The 22,439-nt window shown below is 50.1% G+C and overlaps 1 protein-coding gene across 7 annotated transcripts in view; it reads left to right on the forward strand.

The window, feature by feature from the left end:
- The window catches only part of TNS3 (tensin 3), a 220,506-nt gene that overhangs the window by 102,479 nt on the left and 95,588 nt on the right, over window positions 1-22,439 (forward strand). For 6 of the 7 annotated variants that reach the window (XM_043872501.1, XM_043872497.1, XM_043872499.1 and 3 more), the window contains 8 exons: window positions 269-440; window positions 2,802-2,852; window positions 4,437-4,559; window positions 8,013-8,077; window positions 10,803-10,886; window positions 19,530-19,642; window positions 19,737-19,797; window positions 20,622-20,697. In XM_043872501.1, coding sequence (XP_043728436.1) covers window positions 291-440; window positions 2,802-2,852; window positions 4,437-4,559; window positions 8,013-8,077; window positions 10,803-10,886; window positions 19,530-19,642; window positions 19,737-19,797; window positions 20,622-20,697 — 723 coding nt within the window. In that variant the 5' untranslated portion in view covers window positions 269-290. Of the gene's footprint in view, window positions 1-268; window positions 441-2,801; window positions 2,853-4,436; window positions 4,560-8,012; window positions 8,078-10,802; window positions 10,887-18,040; window positions 18,698-19,529; window positions 19,643-19,736; window positions 19,798-20,621; window positions 20,698-22,439 lie in introns of those variants that run through there. The other variant, XM_043872502.1, reaches the window with a different exon arrangement.

Raw genomic sequence — 22,439 nt, forward strand, 5'->3', positions numbered from 1 at the left:
GGCTCTCTGAACTCGTGCCCGCCCATGGAGGCCCTCTCTCTGCTGGCTTACCATCAGGCCTGCCCCCTACCAGGCGCCTCAGTGTGTTCCCCGATTGTAGCTAGTAGTGCCCCGGTCATAACCATTAAGGAAGTTTAGCTTTGTGCCCTCCTGTGATGAGAATCAGTAAATTCCCAGAAGCCTGTCATCAGGTCTAGATGTGAACAGTGAGCACATGTCCCTCCTGGCACTTGGCCCCTTTCCTGACAGCCGCCTGTGTGTCTCCCAGGCCTGCAGGGCTGAGCCCCGCCATGGAGGACGGCCGCGAGCTGGATCTCACCTACATCACCGAGCGCATCATCGCCGTGTCCTTCCCCGCGGGCTGCTCCGAGGAGTCTTACCTGCACAGCCTGCAGGAGGTGACGCGCATGCTGCGCTCCAAGCATGGGGACAACTACTTGGTGAGTGGGGGACACTGAGCATGAGGGAGGCGAGGGACCCTGAGGGTGGGGACTGTGAGATGGGGGGACCTTGAGCCTGAGGATGGCCAGGGGACGCCGGCGGGGATGGGGGACTGGGGGGCGCTGAGTTTGCTGAAACTTGATGAGCTAAGGTGTCCATGTGTGGGGACTGAGGAGCCTGCGGGTAGGAATACAGGCCGGTTCCTCTGCAGCTGGCTTCACAGACGGTGGTGCGGGGAGGGGGCCCGCCACAGGGAGGCTGTCCTGCCACGTAGCCCGCTGTGCAGTGGAGCGTCTGGGCTCCTCGTGGAAGCGCAGCCACCCCAGGTCGTGGCCCATGTGCACCCCGAGGACCGCCAGCTTCCTTCCCTGCTGCTGGGGTTAGCACCCCTGCCTCTGAAGTGAATCCGGGACTGGAGGGTGGGCATCCAGAACTATCTTCCACCCCAGCTCCCTTTCAAACAGACGTGAGGTTGTTGAACGGAGCACAGGTCTGAGGAAGGTGCTGTGCGGTGCTTAGTCACTCAGTTGTGTCTGATTCTTTGCGACCCCATGGACTGTAGCCATCAGGTTCCTCTGTCCCTGGGCATTCTCTAGGCAAGAGTGGGTTGCCATGCCCTCCTCCAGGGAATCTTCCCAACCCAGGGATCAAACCGGGGTCTCCCGCATTGCAGGTGGATTCTTTACCAGCTGAGCTACCAGGGAAGTCCACTGTTTCTGGCCCATACAGGGATCGAACCCATGACCTTGGCGTCATTAGCACCTCACTCTAATCAACTGAGCTACCTGGCCAGTTGAGGAGGATGAAGAGGACCAGTCTTCCTGAACGTCCTCTTTCTCCACCTACCCTTTCTTGTTCCCGAGGCCCTGGTCCGGCAGGTGGCTCTGTGGCTCTGTCTTCCACTATTTGAGTTAGATGACAGCTCCTCCTCCCCTCCAGACCTGCTGCTAGAAGCCCTCTTTATCTCCATAAGGCAGCTAATCTTTACCCTAAACTGACAAGGCAGTTATTGTCATCCTTATCGGTCTCTTCAGATGTCTAAACGGCTGGGCGGGTGGCCCTGGAGGCAGATAGAGGGAGGTGACTGCCCAGTGGCTTCCAGCAGCCCCTGCCCAGCCAGTGGCTTTCCCACTGTCCTCAGCATGGCCTGATGACAGGCAGGGAAGGTGGGGTCCAGCCCATGAGATCGTCCCACCCGATCCTTGATCACAGCTGCAGGAATGGTCTCCTCCTCCTGACACCCAGCCCAGGGAATGGGGTGCCTCCTCCCTCCTCCCCCGCTCGCTGCTCACCGAGGGCCTGGGACCTGAGGCCTGGGATCAGGGGGCTGGGGGCTGGGGGCTGGGGCAGTTCCACTCACAGTGGTGGTGCCTTGTCAGAGCCTGAGTTCACCTTGCAAAATGGTGAGGGTGTGGGTCCTCACCTCATTCGAGGATAAGGACCTTTTTGAAAAGTGGGAGGAAAGGTGTGTGTGTCTTCCATGGAGCCTGAGTTGAGAACCCTGGGGTGGACGCAGTTCTTCCCCACTGCACATCTGAACTATGTGCTCTGACAAGCACATGTGGAGGCCGATCACTGCCCCCGCCTGCCGCCAACACATACACACAGCTGTCTGGTCAGGCCACAGGTGTTGGCTCTCTGAGGCAGGTTTTAATGGAGCCCATGGTCCAGGGTGCAGCTAGTTCTGGGGTAAAGGAGCTGTGGACCCCATCCCTGGAGCACGCTTCCTCTCAGGTCTCTTTAGCGTCTATCTCTGAAGAGAGAAGCATGTGGAGCCCCTTCTGCTCCTACACTGTCCTTAGTTTTTCCTTTGCCTGAGGTGTGATCAGGTTCCACAGACAGCTCTGTTTCTCTGTGAGCCTGGGGCTCTGGGCTGGGGCTTCCTGAGACCAGGCCCCCTGCAGGCCCAGGGCGCTCCACCCCGTACCTTGTTCTTCTGAGGAGCCAAGGCCAGTCCTGTAGGACGTGTATGCTGTCCTCAGAAGTGTTAGTCGCTCAGTCGTGTCCGACTCCGTATGACCCCATGGACTGTAGCCCACCAGGCTCCTCTGTCCATGGGAGTCTCCGGGCAAGAATACTGGAGTGGGTTGCCATTCCCTTTTCCAGGGAATCTTCCTGATCCAGGGATCCCACCTGAGTCTCTTGCATTATAGGCAGATGCTTTACCATCTGAGCCGCTAAGAGGTGACTGTCCTTATTATCTGTTTTGTTTTTCATCCCATGACGATTACATATCTATACATTTCAGTCTTTTTCATAATCTGCCAAATCTCGAAGGCAAAGAGCCTGTGAGAATGCAGTTGTTCCCTTTGGTCTGAGGACAATGATTAGTCTAATAGCTTCTTATTTCCCCTTTGTAGGTGTTAAACCTCTCGGAAAAGAGATATGACCTTACAAAGCTTAACCCAAAGGTAGGACCTTAGCCCTTTGTATGTTCTGAGTTTTGTTAAATGTCTGTGATGCTTATCCTGCTCATGCAAAAAGGTATGTAGCAAGTCTCTGTGGAATATGACTTAATGAGGGCTATTAGGAACTGTTCACATTCATGGCTTATTTTTTTCTTAAAATTTTTTAGTTTGAAGTAGTTATAACGTCACAGGAAATTCTAAAAATAATACAGGGTGATCCCACACACCCCTGACCCAGCTGTCCCCAGTAGTACTGTCTTGCATGACTTGTAGTAAAATACTGATGGCAGGAAGTTGACGTTGATACAACCCACAGACTGTGTGCAACTTCCACTGGGTTTACATGTAACAGGTGTGTGTGTGTGTGTGTGTGTGTGCGCGCGCGCGCGCGCGCACACGCGCGGTTCTCTGCCATCTCATTCTATGTAGATTTACGTCACCACCACCATAATCAAATCCAGACATTTTTACCTCCTTCCTGCCCCCTCTGTACAGCACGCTCTCCCCTTCCATATATTATTCTTTTTAATAACAGATTTAGGGGGGAATTTTTAAGACTGTGTAAGTGTAAGCTGTGGTATATATGATATATATATACACACATACTGTATTTCATATGTTGGAGTATTTTGAAGCCATTAGGATAAGAAAATAGTATGGTAAATTGCCTGTTTTATTGCTCATTAACAAGGGCAGAATATGTATGATAGTATTTTAGCTATGCTAAATAGAATTTATGTATGATAGTATTTCAACTACATAGAAGAAGAATAAGGGATTCATCAGAATGATGAATCAGCTGATCACTGATACAGCTGATCACTCTGCATGGCTGAATGGGTGTGTGCCTTTGCCTGCTTCCAGCATTTTTCTGAATTTTTCCATCAATACATAATTTCTATTGCTTTTATAATAAGACAGAGCTCTGCCTCCCCTCCCTTCTTAAAAAAGGAAAGGAAAGCAAAAATAACAGCCTTACATGGCCCGCAGACTTAGAGGTGGGGGTGTGTGTCAAGTGGCTCAGAGTGTGTGTTTTGGGGCACAGACTTTCTTTGTTCCTGAATTGTAACCAAGGTTTGAAGGCCTCCTCCCTCCCTCCTGGGCACATTCCTCTCTTTTGAGGAGTGTCACGTGTGATAGGCATCTCCCTCCCCATAGTTATCTCCCCTTGTGTGGGGGAATGGCTCACCGCATTTTCCCAAACTGCGATTTGAGTCTGAAGAGAGGAATTTTGGCAGCAGCTCATGCCAAGAACTCCTGTTTCAGATCTTGCCAGGCCTGGGCCTCTCCCCATGAGCCATGCACCATTAGCAGCTCCTGAAAGCCCTTTCTAGAATTGTCATTCCAGCTGCACAAAAGCAGATAAGACCAGGGAGTTGAAGTCTCATGGGGAAAATATAATCCTTCATATTTTTCTTTCCAGTAAAGGAGCCGCGGTTCCACTAAGTTTTAGAAAAGGAACACACAACGTTGTTCTGTATTATAAAATGAAATATTTTGCTAAATTTAAAAAAAAAAAGGTCTTGAGATGGCTTCATAGGGCTTCTTGGAGATGGACACCAGGAAGCCTCCTCTCTTTTCCCGTAGATTCTGGACGTGGGCTGGCCGGAGCTGCACGCACCACCCCTGGATAAGGTGTGCACGATCTGCAAGGCGCAGGAGGCCTGGCTGAACAGTGACCCCCAACACGTGGTCGTCATTCACTGCAGGGTGAGCACCCATCCGGGGGCCCAGGGGGACTACCTCTTCACTCTGATTGCCTGCTTCTTTAGGGGTTTGTGATTAGGTTTTCATACGTATCCTGAGGGGAGGGAAATAGTTATCCAGCCTCCTGGAGTCTGGCTTCAGAATGTATAGGATTGAGGTTCCTAAATGCACAGTTGTACATGGTGATGCTAAGGTGGGGGCCCCTGGGAGGTAATCCTTTCATTTTCATGCGTTTTTTGTTTTTCACGGAGAGCTCCTGTTTAAAAAGCAAAGGGCACTGTTAAGGCGTACAGCATTGGACTCTGTGCCACCTGAGTGATGCCAGTTGATTGGCATGAGACTGTGGGCAGGATGCTACGGCAGAGTCATATGGTCCTTTCCGAGCAGGCCAGCCTGGTGGGGTGGACGTGACATGTCCACGCTCACAGGGTGGCCGCGGGGATGTCAGCACCTTGTCCTGGCTTCCTGACCTGCTAGGCACCCTTCTCCGACCTCCTGGAACTGCCTCTCCTCTTACTTCTCCGGTTTCTCAACTGCCTTGGCTTGTTCGTAGCCTCTTCCTGCACTACCCTGGATTCCTCAAATCTGATGCGTTTTGCCAGACACCTGAGCTCACCCAGCATGTGGCAGGAATGCTCTGAGAGAGGTGGGGGTGCGAGGGGTGGGGCTCCATCCCAGAAGAAGGGGTCTGCCCCCTGCTCTGTACACTTTACACCATCAGGACGTTTCGAAAATATAGACATTTCCTCCTTGAAAATATTTCTTCCTTCAGACTTTTCATACTCAAAAGCTGTACAAAAGCCCTTTGCATTATGGACCTTAGCGTAAAAGAACCTTCCTTTTGAGTTATCAGACTTTCCAGGTGAGTTTCCTGCAAGGGTACTGAATGAGGAGGGCAGACAGCGGCTGACAGTGTTCAGAGCTCCCACACGGTGAATTCGATGGTCACTTGGCTGAGAGGGAGAGCCTCTGGGTGCACACACGGTGTTTGCCACTCTCTGCTTCTGCTGCTTATTCTCACGTCAGATTTGCTTACATTCTCCCACAAACAGCCAGGGAGCCCCATTAGTTCTCAAATAAATTAAGTTAACTAGAACTTTTATTCAAGGATTATGTTATGTTAAGGTGCTTCTCTCCATATTTGTATTTTGATGCAAGCTTAAAACAAAGAAAGAGACTCTTTTTTTTTTCTTTTTTAAACAATTCTTGGCAATTAAAACGAGCTCTGTATTTTTCACTGGGTGTGGCCTGTTGATTTTTACATGTGAGGATACTGCTGATGGGCGTCTTTTGCCCAAGCTCCCTTCACAGGCCTGTGAAGCAGTGGTTTCTGAACCGCCCAGAGCACTGCAGTGCTCAGCGCTGGGGAGAAATGCCCACCTGGGGCACCCAGACCTGCTGCCAGCTGTGTCTCCCAAGGATTCTGGCTCCTAGACCTTGAGGTGCACCCCCTTCAACCATCATTCCATTTCAACAGTTCACTTTTTTAATGGACTGAATTATAAAACTATTTATAATGTCTGGGCCACAAGTGATGAACTTACCACATAGAGTCCCTTAAAACATCCTTTTCCTAAACTACGCTTGCCTTTTGGGAGAAGTCTTGGTAGTGGGATTAACCGGGAACATGTTGAAACTTCTTGGAAACCATTTGCTCATCTCTTGTCCTATTCTGGTGGCCTGTGAACCCTTCCGGCGATGATCCAGGAAACATGCCATGAGAGAGAAGCCCTCTTAATTTGAATTTACAGATGTTGACTTCAAGAGAAATTCACCGTGGTTGCTGTGGGGCTGAGACTGCTGACTTTCCCCTAAACCTGCCAGCCCTGCAGAATGGGCTCTTCCTGCCCACGAGTGCCAGGAATGGCATCCTGGCCTGGGGAGGGCAGATAAGGACCAGACTGTGTGACCCCATCTCCCTGCTGGATTCCCAGGGTGGTGTCTGTGTATGCTCGTCCTCACCCTACCCACGCTAGTTTTGAGTAGAAACAGCCTGTGGTTCTTCTGGACAGTTTCACCCCGTCCATATTGTTTCATCTTAAGTTGTTGGTGGAGGATACTCACTGGGACTTTTGTCATCAGTGATTTCTCTTAAGAACAGATGAAAGCTGTTCAGGCCCTAAAGAATGTAGCTTGTGCTTAAAGACTTCCTGTCCATAATGAGCAGCATTAGAGACGGTGGCAGTGAAGTCCTCCATGTGCCTGACTTGATGGAGATGTTGTTCCCTGCTGGTGAATTTATATAAGAAACATATCGTAACTGCGTAGTTATAACTACAGGTGCTAGGGTTCAGGACCGATGGTGTGTCTGCACTGAGTCTCTGAGGCATGCACTCAATGCTCACGAGACAGAGAGGAAAACCCTCCTAGGGGATAGTCACACACCGGGATTTTGACCTGAATTTCCTTTATCGTTCCTTTTTAAGAATAGATGAAGGATCTGTGTGTTGGTGACGCAGCCGTTGTGGCCCATGTGATTCCAGATCACGGGATGTTGACTCTTCTTGAGAGAACCTAAACAGGGCTCTCCAGGCTTTGGGGCCCCACAGACTACTCCCACCTGCCACTGAAATCACCCCAGATGCACCGAAACTAGCAGGCGTAGCTGTATCCCAGTCACATTTATTTGTGGACACTGACATTTGAACTTGAAATGATTTTCGTGTGTCATTGAAATACTGTTCTTTTGATTTTTCTTCAACTGTTTAGAAATGATAAGACAGCTTTTAACTCCAAGGGACACAGATGGTGGGAAGTGGCTGGTGGGCTGTGGTTTGCTGATCGCTGTCCTGGGTCGTGACAGTGTGTTTCGGAAGGTAGCAGTCCACGGTTCTGGTTGAGGTGGTCCCATCACAGAGCTGCGGTGCGTTCAGAACCTTCTGTCGGTGATGTTGGTCTGAGGTCCTGCTGGGTTGCCTTGTCTGGGCAGTGCGTGTCTGTGGTTATGGACTGAGTGATGCATTTTCCATAAAGCTGCTTCGGAGGGGCGTCCTCTGTGACAGCGCAGGGCTGGGTGGGTGGTGCCCAGGATGCTGTGATGCGGCAGCACCCTGAGATTGGCTGTCCTAGTCTTCTGGACTTCTCTGGGCTCTGTGTGTAGACCTCAAAGCCCTCAGCTTATAAGTGGGGCATGCGGGTCTCTCTCACTTGGGTGATTAAGTCACACTAATGGCTTCCACCCAACAGTTTTTTTCTGGCCTCACTGGGAAATGAGGAACTGACTGGCCACCTCTGTGCAGACCTGACCTCGGGCGTGTCCTCAGATGGCCTGGTTAGCACCTGCTCCTGCTGTTAGTACCCCACGTGTGTGTTCTCTGCTGAGCTGGGTGCTGCCGTCCCTCAGAACAGGGACCAGAGGAGGGTAATGCTGGCTTCCCTGTCAAAGCAGGCTCTTTGCCATCCTGTGAAGGAAGCAGTGCTTTCCTGTTCTAATGACCTCTCTTCCATCTCCTGCAGGGTGGAAAGGGACGCATCGGCGTGGTCATATCATCTTACATGCACTTCACCAATGTCTCGGCCAGGTAGGAGGAAAGTGTCCTCGCTGCTGTGGGCGTTGGGATGCTTTGAGGCTGGGTGGGCAGGAGGCGGACCCCTCGGAGCTGACTTGGAGACCAAGGCTCGTGTCCCTGGTGCCTAGAAACCCAGCTGCAGCTGAGGGTGTACGCTCAGTGAGCAGCTATGTATGATTCACATTGAAAACTTCAGGGAGGCCTCACCGATAAAGCGAGTGCACTGTCAATCTGTGACAAGGCTGATGGGGACAGACATTACCATTAGTAAAACCAAAGCAGTGCTTCTCACTGGACACCTCACATTCTGCACATATCCATGGCGACGGCCACGGCCGCTGTGGTTTACATGCACTGGGTCTCTGGGAAACACTTTGCATATTTCGTTTTTCTTGCTCAATCCTCCCAAGTAATCCAGGAGGGAGTAGTCATCGCTCCCATTTCACAGATGAGGAAACTGAGACTTGGCGGACTTAAGACTGCTCAGGATCTCATGACTTATGAGCAGGAAGCCAGGTCTGGTCCGGTTCTCAGGAGGTGCTGCCATGGGCATGGGGTTGCTGCCCGCAGGAGGTGGGTCCCGTCCACTGGGGAGGACAGGCACTGTGAGGCCCGTGAGTGAGGCCCTAGCTGCATGCCAGCCCTCCTGGCGCTGGGTACATTGGTAAACCCAGAGGCACCCCGAGCACACGTCTCCACTCACACTGAGATCCAGTTCAGAAACATCGTTCTTTCTGGGTGTTGCATCTGCGTTGGCCCGCTCTGTTCAATGGCTACTTTGTGAAGTATGAACTACTCCATTCTGAGGAAATATAAGCCTATTCATATTAGTCGATAAACCCTTTCCTTTCTAGCATTAAGGAATGAAATTTGACTTTCCAGATGTTTTCTGTGGAAACAAATTGGAGAGCTCATGCCTGCCAGGCAGGAAATCCAACCCTCCAGTGAAAGTCAGATCCTTTCTTGGTGATAATAAGCACTTGTGTGTGTGTGCCAGGCAAATTGAGATTCCCGTTCACGTCACATCCCTCTGGTCAGAGAGCAGATTTCACCTGGCGGACTCTGGACAGAGGCCACCTCACATTTGTGCCCACAACAGCACAGCTTTGTCTGGAACCAGAGTTTCATGTGCCATGGACAGTCCTGGCATTTTTGGAGAGCGTGGAGACTGGGCTTTTTTTCACTATAAGCTTATCACTGATACTCTCTCTAAATGCCCCACTTTTTTCTGAATAACTAAAGTGTGTCTCAGCTGCATGTGTTAGGCAATTCACAGGAAAGGATCTAAACTTCGGGGTCCTCACCTGGGAAGCAGGGCTGATGGCTGTTCCTCACAGGGTTTTGTTGACAATTCCATGTGTTGTTGCATGAAAGGCACTGCAGCATCAGTGCTGGTATGGGCTGATGTTAATCCTGCTGGTACTAGTAGATAAGATCGTATTAAGTGCTCTTCGCTAGAGTGAAGTGACACTACCAAGACTTTTGTAACACGGCTTTCTGAATTAACACTTTCCTCATTGGCGGCTGCATAGTTTGCTACTTGATGAATAGAATATTATGTGTTTAAGCATTTACCACTATTGCCTATCCAGGTTGTTTGCAGTTTTTCTTTAGAGTTTCAGTTGCTTCTTTCTAATGACTTTGTACACTGAAGTATGCCCTGATAACAAATTCTCATCATTGCATCTTTGATCATTTCTACTATTTCTATTTTCCCCTTAGATAGTATTCCCACAAATAGTGTAATCGTAGGGATTTTTGAAGGCTTTTGTCACATACTGTGTCCAGATCAAAACAGACACTTTCAAGTCACAAAGTGAAGTAAGAAAAACATTCTGGTACCAGCACTAGGAAGATAAGAGTTCATAAAGATAGAGTCAGTGCTAATATTATGAACACTGGTACCGATATTAACGAGCTTCCCTGGTGGCTCAGATGGTAAAGGATCTGCCTGCAATGCAGGAGACCCAGGTTCAATCCCTGGGTTAGGAAGAGCCCCTGGAGAAGGGAATGGCTACCCACTCCAGTATTCTTACCTGGAGAATCCCATGGACAGAGGACCCTCATGGGCTGCAGTCCATGGGTTGCAAAGAATTGAACATGACTGAGTCACTAAGCAGTGATATTAACGCTGAACATAAACAGTGACCAAAATGCATTGTCAGCATTTAATAAAACAAGTGAATTCCAGAAAAGGGAACACTTAAAAATGTATAGGTGAATATGTGATTATACTTTTCACTCTAAAAAACACGTGCACCTGATATGTTAAACATGCTGTGCTTAAGTGACCCTTGCTTTTGTGCAGCCCCACCAACCCGTCCGTTATTTAGACAAAGTTGTTATCTTCAATGGTTGTCTAGGTAGTTAGGACACCAGGCCTGTGCCCACCTGCGAGCAATGGCAGGTGGGTGCTTATCCTGTCAGGATAGTATCCTGTGATTATTCTGTGTTGTACATGCGGCACAGAAAGTGCCACATGCTAGGATCAGGTGCTACTATTTCAGCGGGGGACTTCAGGCCTGGCTTCCACTTGGCCCGGAACATCTTCTTGGAGGAGATGAGGCCTGAGAAGAGATGCTAAAGTGGGTGTGCCCGAGGAGGGGATGTAGCAAAATGGAGCTCTTAGTGGGTGCCAGCTACTCAGAACATCCTCAGGGCCTGTCCCTTGTTACTCCCCACCTCCCACCCAGCCGTGGCCATGGAGTTAAATCTCTCTCTGTCTCTGCTTCCCCAGTGCTGACCAGGCCCTTGACAGATTTGCAATGAAGAAGTTTTATGATGATAAACTTGCAGCTTTAATGCAGCCATCCCAGAAACGGTATGTATCTGTCCCACAGCCAGAGGGAAAAGTGGAACGAGATCGTACATTTAAAAATGTAGGGACGGAAGATACACCCCCCTGACCAGCCATGATTAGGAGGCAGGGATTGTTGGTGTCCAGTGGTGAGTGACAAGCCACCCTGCGTGGGGATGCAGGGAGCCCCTCACCCTGGCTAACTCCGGTGTGGTCTCAGGGCTCCCTCCCCACACGCTTGGCCATCAAGTCTCCTGCACTCCCAGCTGTTGTTGGTGCTGGTTGGATCTGGTTTCTTTCTCCTGACTAGGGGTCTGTGAACTGTGTCTGTAAGGGGCTGGATGGTAGATGTGCTGGGCTTTGCAGGCCAAGTGGTCTCTGGCACAGCCCTTGTAAACAGAGGGGCTGTGCGTGGTAGGAAGCCAGTGAAAGCAGCTTATTGCCAAAAAAGCTGTCGACACACTCAGGTTCCTAGTTGGCCAGCTTCAGAGGCCCAGGATTCCTTCTCCTTGGTCTCAGGCCCATGTCCCCTTGTCTCCTGCTTGGCATGGCCCCTGGCACATGCTGCGGCGGGACCCTGGGGAGCGGATACTCTGGCTGCCGGCCCCCAGGTGAATCCACGCTGTCACCAGGCCCAGGTGGAGAAGAACCGGAGGAGGGTCAGGTGCATGGCCTGAGAGGGGCCTCAGCCACGTCTTCCAGACCTACTTCCTCTGCGGATGGGGACATGGAGCCAAGAACACTGTGTTTTTACTTCAAAGCAAATGGCAGGGCATTTGCTCAAGAACTGCCAAGGCCATCACCAAGACGGATTTCCTGCCCCTCGCATCTCTTCCCGCCAGGGCCAGAGGGCTGGGCCAGTGGACTTGGGAGGACTGGAAGCATCATTCCATCCAGGGGGCAGGGGCACAGGGGGTTTTTGTCCAGAGCCGACTTGAGGTATTTCCACCTGGGAAAGGGATTTCAGGGGTCACCAGAGGCACTGCCTGCTTTGTTCTGGGTGTTCCCATGGCAGGTCTGTTTGTGCTCAGACCAGAGTGTGTTGTGGATGTGGGATGGTGGGATGGAGCCTGGCTGTGCCCTGCTCTGAGCAAAGGCCCCATAGGGCGTGTGAGTTGCCTTGGAAAAGCCAGCATTTTATTAGTATTAACAGTTAAACAGCCCCTTGATCTATTTTGAACCATTAAGTGTCGTTTCTTGGTTGAGCAGTTTCCAGAATGGTTACATTCATGTGAGTCTCTGTGTGAGATGTGAGGGAAAACAGGGGGTGACCCACCTCAAAACTCAGCACACACCAGGGAAGGATATTTGCCCTATTTTCTTCTTTTTATTCTTATTACTTACTGCAGCTTTAAAAAAAAATGTTTATTTTGTATTGGAGTATAGCTAATTTGGGCTTCCCTGGTAGCTCAACTGGTAGAGAATCTGCCTGCAGTGAGGGAGACCCCAGTTCAATTCCTGGGTTGGGAAGATCCCCTGGAGGAGAGCATGGCAACCCACTCTAGTATTCTTGCCTAGAGAACCTCCATGGACAGAGAAGCCTGGTGGTCTACAGTTCATGGAGTCACAAAGAGTCGGACACAACTGAATGCCTAAGCACAGCACAGCATAGCTAATTTAACGATGTTACAATAGTTTCAGGTCGACAGCAAAGGGACTCATCGATGCATAGGCATGTGTCTGTTCTCCCCCAAACTCCCCTCCCATCCAGGCTGCCACATAGCATTGAGCAGAGTTCCCTGTGCTGTACCATAGGTCCTTATGGGTTATCCATTTTAAATAAGCAGTGTGTACCTGTCCATCCCAAACTCCCTAACTATCCTTTCCCCTATCCTCCCTACCCCTCCACACCCCGGCAACCTGTAAGTTCATTCTCTAAGTCTGTGCATCTGTTTCTGTTTTGTAAATAAGTTCATTTGTATCAAGCCTTTTCAGATTCCACATAGTAATATAAGGGATATCATGCGATGTTTCTGCTGCAGCTTTTTAATAGCATTGAAGGAGTGTGGAAAAAGGGAAGTATCTTCTCACTTTAACTTGCCCGTGGTTCTCCCGCATGATTGCACAGCAAAAGCTGTAGTATTGACATGGATCGGGGTGGTGTGGGTTAAGCCTAGCATTTCGAGGCTGATCTTCCTGCTCCCTCAGAATAGGGGATCTTATCTGACAGCACCTGCCTCAGAAGATGCTTGCCGCCTCGTAACGGAGCAGGTTAATGACTGAGTGAAAGAATAGGTACGTCTGGAGGAGTATTTGAGACCCAGAGGACGTGCAGTGACCGCTCATATGGGGACAGATGATGGGATCATCACTGTGGTCCCAAAGCCCGAGGGGGAGCTCTGCAGGCTATTTTAGGACTGAGCTCAAGAAACCTTTTCAAAAGCAATCTCGGGATGAGAATGGATTAATTAATTAGAGTACAGACTTATGGACATAGGGGCAGGGGGAGGGAGAGGGTGAAATGTATATAGAGAGTAACCTGGAAACTTACAATACCATGTGTAAAATAGATGGCCAATGGGAACTTGCTCTATGACTTAGGGAACTCAGACAGGGGCTTTGTGACCATCTAGAAGGGTGGGATGGGGAGGGAGATGGGAGGGAGGTTCGGGAGGGAGGGGACACGGGTGCACCTGTGGCTGATTCTTGTTGATGTTTGACAGAAAACAAACTGTAAAACTATTATCCTTCAATTAAAAAATAAATTAAGAAAATAATGGGTTTATGAGCTGGAGAGGCTGGAGGCCCATTTGGCGGATTCTCAGTCACTTTGTGCCTCGCTCCTAAAAACCATGGAGCAGTTGACCTGTGGCAGCCTGGCCAGCAGTGGCTGTTGGAGGTTGCTTGCTTCCAGCAGAATTCCTCAGGCAAGAGCACTTATCTCTCCTTGCACCTTTCGCCTTGAGCAAGCCTCAGGAGCAGCTTGGGTTCACCCCCAGGTGACCTTCTGGGGGGTGATGAACCTTCTGCTTCAGAGAGGCACCCGTGACCTTGGAGGCCCTTTCACTTTGACAAGTAATTAAAGAAAAACCTCCTACAGCCTTAGTTATCAACAGCATCATGGAAGTGATGACTTAAATGATGAAATTTTCTGACCTCCTTTTCTTCTCCCCTTTTCCTTTCCTTCTGTGAAGGAGTTAGGAGTGAGTCCCATCACTTTGGGTTTGTTTAGGGGGAAGAATAACTGGTGACTGGCTCTTTCTTTGGGACAGCAAATCTCTCCTGAGAGTTAGGGGAAAAGAGATACCCCGGAGGTCCTGGGTGAGGGTTGTTCCCGTGTCCCATGAGGTAGAGGAAGAGAAGCCAGAAGTCTGGGCCTGCAGAAAGCAAGATTGGATTCCTAGGTGTTTCTAATAGCTGGAAAAGTTCCCCAACATTGCACCATTCTTTGATACTTAAGTCCCTTGAACAGCCAGGAGATTAAACCAGTCCATCCTAAAGGAAATCAGTCCTGAATATTCATTGGAAGGACTGATGCTGAAGCTGAAGCTCCAATACTTTGGCCCCCCGATGCAAAGAGCTGACTCACTGGAAATGACCCTGATGCTGGGAAAGATTGAGGGCAAGAGAAGGGGCCAACAGAGGATGAGATGGTTGGATGGCATCATTGACTCAGTGGACATGAGTTTGAGGAAACTCTGGGAGGTGGAGGACAGGGAAGCCTGGCGTGCTGCAGTCCATGGGGTTGCAAAGAGTTGGACACGACTTAGGACTGAACAACAACCACAAAAACCCCACAGTCCTCTTTTTTCCAGGTCACACTCAGGTGGCCTAGAGCGGAGCTTCTCAGCCGCTCATCTAAGAGACTGATGAAAGAGTTCTGGGACAGCAGGATGAGGCCACCCTGAAGAAAAACTCATGAAAAATTCATTTTACTATAAAAGGTTTTCTTTGCTTCCCACACCACACACAGTAATTGGTGATGCATAGAGAGGAGATTTGCTTGATTTATGGTGTCGTGTGTCCTATCACACACAACCAAGAGTGCCTCCCTGGACTGAGACCACAGTCACTGTGGGATCTGGAGTTTCAGGTTTGCCAATGAGGGTTGCCTGGAGGAAGGCCCCCGAGAAGGGCAAGGAGCCTGTGCCGTCCCCCTGGGCCGTGTCGACCTGCCTGGGTTCCGGGTGGCGGGCTGGGGTGACAGGCGAGGCCCCTGGGCTTACATTAGCTCATTTACGTCGGCCGTCAGCCACGGCTGGGGGGAGCAGACAAGGGTGCCATCCCCACGCTGTCCATACACTTTACAAAAATAAATGTACAAATGACCCTTGTCACCTGTCCCTCTCTTAGGAGGTAGATAGTGACATGAGTTGGTGTCAGGTTTTCTTCAAAGGCCATTCTGATGGCAGTCAGGCTGCTAACAAACGGTATGCTAACTTTTGCAATATCATAAAATCTAGAACTTGTATCAAAAGCTGTACTGTATCCTATGAACAAGTAACCAAAAATGACTTCAGCTCCACAAAGTTAGGCAGTAAAATTGCTGGAAAGTAGCACTAACTAATAGAAAATACCCTGAAATACAAAATAATTTTGTGTTATTTCCTTATTAAGAAAGCATGTGAAGGAAGGAGTAAGTTGCATTGTACAATATTTTTGTCTTTAATTTACCGATGAATCCATATAAAGCAGATTTTTATAAAGGGCAGATGAGAACTGTAGACCAAGAGCTTGATTGCAGTGGTTCCACGATGAACTGGTCAGAAGGGCAGGTGTCCGGGATCGCCTTCCTCCCCTCTGTCTCTAACCCCATGTGAGTGTGAGCCCTGGTCTTCCAGCTCCTACTTCTCTGGGGATATTGACACCGCTCCTCAAAGAAGCATCTTCTCACGCTCCTTCTGGCCACTGGGCGGCAGTGCTGGCCAGGCTGTGTCAGTGCAAGGGGAGGACCTTCCATGTTTGCATCAGAAAGTGAAACGGGGACCTCCCTGGGGGTGCAGAGGATGAAAATTCACCTGCCAATGCAGGGAAACCGGTTTAATCCCTGGTCTGGGAAGATCCCACATGCTGCGGGGCAGCAGAGCCCACGTGCCACCGTTAGAGAGCCCGTGTGCCGCAACTGCTGAGCCCATGCTCTAGAGCCCGTGAGCCGCAACTGCTGAGCCTGTGTGGTATTAAAGCCCCTGAGCCTAGAGCCTGTGCTCTGCAACAGGAGAGACCACCACAGTGAGAAGCCCACGCACCGCAATGAAGAGTAGCCCCTGCTCACCGCAACTAGAGAAAGCCTGCGCGTAGCAACGAGCTTCCAGTACAACCAAGAAGAAAAAGTGAAACAGAAACTGACCACCCCCTGCCTTCCGTGATGCCTGGTCTGTGCTCTGGTGGATCCCTGAGATGTCCAGACTGAAGGGCCATCTTGCCTGGAGTGGTCAGTGCAGGCTGAGCAAACGGCCAGGTGCCCATGGAGTAAACACACCGGCTGGGCCGCTGACAAGGCCAAGGCAGCGGGTTGTGGGGTGACCAGGGCTGCCCAGCACTGGAGGAGGGGAGACTGCTGTCCAGAGTGGGCAGGGATTCCCAACCCCAGTTCATCATCCCTTTTCGTAGGCTTACAAGCAGGGGGCCGGAGAACCCAGAAATCTGCAGTGCATGGCATTTAGGTGATTAGATACTGGTGCACAGGTCACCTGAACATTCCCGTGTCTGCCCACAGTGGAATCAAGGCATCTGTTGTTCAGGTAGAAGATAAAATGAGAAAGCCTGTGGAGCCATCTGGTGGTCAGAGCCCTGCAGCCATGGCCTGGCTTCCTGGCCTCAGGACCCCCAGGGCTTCCATCTGGTCTCTGTGGCTTGGGTGAGGGAGGTTTTGTCCTCTTCGGAAAGGGAAGAGCGATTTGCCACCAGGAAAATGTGAACACCATCAAGGGCACCTAGGTTGAAGCTAGCTTTTTTTTTTTTCTAAAAGGATGGCTTTTAAGTAGAGTTTTTAAACTTTATTTTTAAAATTTATTGGATATTTCCTCTTGTTCAGTTTGCTTTGTATGCAAATTCAGCTGCTTGAGATAATGGACTGCATCTGAATTGCTGGTGTAAATTAGATATTTTTAAAAATTTAGATGTACTTGACAAATGACATTGTGTAAATTTAAGGTTTTTTTAAATTTTTTAAAAATTTATTTTGAAAATTGTTTTTAATTGGAGGGTAATTGCTTTACAATATTGTGTTGGTTTCTGCCATTTATCAACATGAATCAGCCATAGGTATGCACATGTCCCCACCCTCTTGAAACTCCATCCCACCCCTCCAAGGAGCTCAGCCTGGTAGTCTGTGACAACCTGTTCATTTTATTTTTTGACTGAGTGGAATCTTTATTGCTTTGTGCAAGCTTCCTCTGGTTGCAGCAAATGGGAACTACTCTTTGTTGCAGTGCAAGGGCTTCAATAGTTGTGACACACAGGCTTAGTTGCCCTGTGGCATGTGGACTCTTCTGGGACCAGGGATCGAACCCATGTCCTCTGCATTGGCAGGTGGATTCTTAACCACTGCACCACCAGGGAAGTCCTAAGTTGTATGACATGATAGTTTGGTGCATTCATATATTGTAGTATGATTGCTATTGTAGCCATAATTAGCACCTCTGTCATATTACATAATTATACTCTATTTTTAGTGGTTGGAATAATTAAGTTCTATCTCTTAGCAAGTTTGATAATTATAATACAGTGTCTATATTTACTGTGCTCATGCTGGTATTCTGTCGCTTCAGTTGTGTCCAAATCTTTTGTGACCCCACGGACTGTGGCTCACTAGGCTTCTCTGTCCATGGGATTCTCCAAGCAAGAATATTGGAGTGAGTTGCCATGCCCTCCTCCAGGGAACCCACGTCTCTTGCGTCTCCTGCATTGCAGGCGGATTCTTTATGGCTAAGCACTGGGGAAGCCCATACTTACCATACTGTGCACTATATTTCTAGAGCATATTTACTGCTCATTGTAAGTTTGTACCCTTTAGAAATTCTGTCCTGTCCCCAAAGCCCCAACCCCTGGTAACTACCATTTTACTCTGTTTTTGTATGTGTGGCTTTTTTAGATTCCATATATGAGTGATATTATACCACAGGGAGATATTACCTCACACTTATTAGAATAGGCAGTGGTCAAAAGACAAGAAAAAACAAGTGTTTACGAGAATGTGGAAAAAAGGGAGCTTTGTGCACTGTTGGTGAGAATGTAAACTGGTGCAGCCACTATTGAAACGAGTGTGGAGGTTCCTCAAAAAATTAAAAATAGAACTACCATATGATTCAGCAATTCCACTTCTTGGTATATTTCTGAAGGAAATGAAGACAAACTCTCGAAGAGATCTCTGCAGTCCCGTGTTTCTTATTCACAATAGCCAAGATGTGGAAACAATTTAGATATCCTTCAATGGGTGAATGAATAAAGAGTATGTGGTAAAAATGTACGATGGAGTGTTACTCAGCCACAAAATATAATGAAATTCTGCCATCTGCAACAACATGGATGGACCTTGAGGTCATTATTCTCAGTGATACAGGTAGAGAAAACCAGAATTTTTTTAACCTAAGTGGGCTGATCCTGAGTAGCATTCGGTCCTAGGGTGTTTGTGTGGGGGATGTCCCTGCTCTGTGGGGAGTGGACTAGAGTGAGCTGGCTGCAGGGTATGGAGGAAATTGTGCTGGCCACACGGCCTGGTGATTCAGTGACTGCTTCCTTCCTGCGCCTGCGTGGCTCTGTGAAGGCGTTAGAGATGTACAGAGATGTTGGATGTCGCGGGGTTTGCGTTTGCTCAGGAATCATGCACAATGGCTAGAGAGAGGGGCTGAGGGCCGGGCAGCATCTGCGAGGTTGGCGGGTCTGTGGCCTCTTGGGTAGGTGGACCCTACCACTTTGTGCCTTGGGAGAAACCAGAGAGGAAGCACTTCTCGGGTGGACTCTTCTCTCTAGTGTCAAGCACCCACGCAGGGTGCGGGTGTCAGCATGGCATACAAGGCTGTGCGTGGTATTGCGAGAGAAGAGGTCTCCCAGAACACCGCGGACATGCTCATCCTGCCGCTGAGATGGGCGGTGAGGAGGAAGGGCGCAGAGGAGATGGAAGACAGGAGGGCGGGGTGGCTCAGGCGGCGGGGGAGCCTCACAGTGAGATGGGGCATCCACAGGCTTCCTGTGGGCTCATCGTGTGGACTCCAGCCTTCTGTAGGTTTCCTAGTGTGAGCAGAGAGTGCAGTGGGTGGGACTGCGAGTTAGACTGAGTTACCTTGATGTAGTTTGGTTCAGAGAGCACGCTCACGTGACTACAGGTCTCTTGCTTTCCCATTCTGGGTAGGGGACTGTGACAGTCCCAGGGTCTAGCCCTGCCCGGCTCCGCTTTCCATGGACAGAGGTGATGCCACCTGCACTTGGGGTGCAGAGCAGGAGGCGTCATGTGTGGGGGCTCACGCCCAGGAGGCACCTTTGCTTGTGCTTCCAGATCACTGGCCACATCAGTGTGGGAGGCCCAGAGACTCTCGGTGGGGTTGTGGGCTTAGCCGTACTCTGCAGGGCGTGGGCCAAGCCCTGGCGTGCAGACACCCCTCCTTGCTGTGAGCGGTTAGGGTGGGTCCTCCCGAAACTCCCGGAAAAGCAGGCGCGTTTCCTCCTTTCCCCCCGACCCCACCCGCGCTCCGAGCTGTCGTGGGAGCTCTAAGCTGCTGCCCTTTGCAGGTATGTGCAGTTTCTCAGTGGGCTCCTGTCAGGAACGGTGAAGATGAATGCTTCGCCCCTGTTCCTGCATTTCGTCATCCTGCACGGAACCCCCAACTTTGACTCGGGTGGAGGTGAGTGGCTCCCTCAGGGTGGGGTCTGGAGATGTGCTGCCCGGCACTGGCTCCCAGTTCCGTGTGTTTATAGCTGAGTCTGTCTATGTTCCAGTGTGCCGGCCCTTTCTGAAGCTCTACCAGGCCATGCAGCCCGTGTACACATCGGGGATCTAGTAAGTGCCGCTGCTCTCTGGGGACTGCGGGAGAGCCAGGGAGGGGCCTGCTCCAGGCTGCTTCTCCCTTGGGGGTGTGGCAGGGGTGAAGCCTGGGGAGCCCAGAGGAGGGGACAGAAGGGGAGCCATGGGTGGGTGCCCCATCACCCTGCCTGGCAGGTGTCTGCTGCTGCTACCCAGCTGGCTGTGCGAAGACGCATGGCCAAAGGGAGCCGGGGGCAGGAGAGGGTCCCCCACCATGTGGAAGTAATCATATCGGAGCCTGCGACAGGGCCATGGTGTTTTGTCTGTCTCTCCCCTTGGCAGTTTAGATAAAGGGCAGGCAGATGTTTCCAGAATATGTACTAATTCTAGACTTATTTGATTTGCTTTTTTGAGAGTTTGGTTTAGCGTTTTATACACATTAACAGAAAATGAATAAAGGTTAAAAATGTGTTGTCATCACTCAAAACGAACTGTTATCATATGTCTGGACCTGTTGGACCCTGGCATTGGTGACACTTGGGCCGTGCCACCCTCTGCTAACCACAGAGGCCGTGCCGGCAGAACCCCGGTACTCCATGCTGCGTGCCCCGCCATGCCCGGGTCTGGGGTGGGCCAGTGACCACTGGCACTGACGTTGCTCTCAGGACCCTGCCTGGCCCCATTGCTTTTTTTATACTTTTTAGACTCATTTTCATAGGAAAGAGTTTGAGGAATTGGGATTCCTGGGCCAACCAGGATATTTTGTCTAATTCCAACTATGGGGTTCCTTTTCTCAGAAGGTGTTCTCTCCATTAAATCATGAAATTGTATAATGATGTTCCTTCTCCTTTATTCCAAAGCAATGTTGGCCCAGAAAACCAAAGCAGGATCTACATCGCCATCGAGCCGGCCCAGCTCCTGAAAGGGGACATCATGGTGAGTGTCATGGCCTTGCCCCTGCTCTCCCAGGAATCACTGGAAAGGGAAAAACAAGCTCATCTTAAAGCAATAACATCAGACCCTGCCCCCCAAAAGCCTGTAAGAAGAATGGAAAGTAGCCTTTACCTTAAGGAAATCAGTTGATTTTCTGAGTAAACCTGTTTTAATAAAAGAACAGAATAAATTGTTAGAGCCATTTGCTATGTGCACCCTTGAAATTAAAGTCCTAACTCAACCACTACTCTTCCTAGGATTCCAGTTCCCCGAGCATAATGCGCAGTCTTAAAATGACTAGGCCTTCCAGGGGCAGGCGCAGACATAAAATATTCATTGTTAGTGTCTAAGTGGGAGATACAGCTAGCGTCTTGCAGTTTGGCTTATGAGTGAAACAGTGATTTCTCCAGGTAGTTTTGATTCTTGCGTCTGCTGCTTCTTGGGGGAGACTAGCTTCTCCACCTTTGCCTTTTATCTATCTTGAATATTAAAAAATGCATACATCTAAAATAATTTAAGAGAAAATTGTCTGAAATAATGAACAACTTTGAGGCATGTGTGTACTTCCCACATGCATAGACTAGCTCTCCTGTAATCTATTTTAGGCCTCGGAGGATACCCTGTGACAAGAAGATAAGATATTTCACAAGTTGACTTTTTATTTAAGTGACTCAACCAAGAGTTTATAGGGTTTTCATTGTGCATGTGTGTGTGTTTGTGTGTGTGTGTTATCAGTCTCTCAGTTGTGTCCAACTCTTTGTGACCCCCTGGACTGCAGCCTGTCAGGCTCCTCTCTCCATGGAACTTCCAGGCAAGAACACTGGAGTGGGTTGCCATGCCCTCCTCCAGGGGATCTTCCCAACCCAGGAGATCAATCTCTGTGTCTCCTGCATTGGCAGGTGACTTCTTTAACACCACACTGCCTGGGAAGCCCGTAGGATTCTCATTAGTTTTCCAATGAGCCCTGGCTCATTGGCCGTGGGGCTCCCCCTCCCAGAAAGAGCCCCTGATGTGGGCTACTGGCTACAGGTCTTCCTGAGGCAGCCAGTCCAGAAGCTGGTGGGGGATTCCCTGCATCTGCCCCTTCTCTCTCCTCTTCCTCCCACCTCCTTCCTTCCTCCGTCTTTCTGTCTTCCTTCTTCTCTCCCTCCCACTGTCTCTTGCCTCCCTCCTTCCTTTTGCACCATCAGTTTATTTGTTCAGCGATCCTTTTTTGAGTGTTCTGAGCTTTCTGAGTTGGGCCCTAGCACAGAAAGGAAGGGCAGGACAGAGGGACATCTTTGCCCTGGAGGAGCCTGGTTGGGTGCATGGACATCAGGAGTGGGATCCAGTGGCACTGCAGAGTGGGTCCTGATGGCTGAGGCTGGCCGACCGGGAGGTTCAGGTGGAAGTGCCCTTGGAGATGGGTGTGAGGCCCTGGCTTGGGGGTGCAGCAGTCCCCAGGCCTTGAGGATACCCTTGTGGAAGTTAGTTGTCTTGGGAGGTGAAAGCCAGATTGTGCTCTTTTGTGTGGCCTGAAAATGCACTGAAGCACCTCTTAAGGGTAAGCTTTCTAGGACTCTTGACTTAGAGGAGTAGCAAGGATGGGAGGAGAACGTGCCTGGTCTCCAGTGGAGGGAAGGAAGCCCTGCAGCTCTACATGAGCAACAGCAGATCGACACAGCCCACGGGCATCAAGCAGAGGATGGGCCTTGAGTCCCATGCCTGGGCTCCCACCAGATCTACAGCTTAATGGGGCTGGGTGG

Source organism: Cervus elaphus, chromosome 18, assembly GCF_910594005.1.
Source record: "Cervus elaphus chromosome 18, mCerEla1.1, whole genome shotgun sequence".
NCBI lineage: Eukaryota > Metazoa > Chordata > Mammalia > Artiodactyla > Cervidae > Cervus > Cervus elaphus.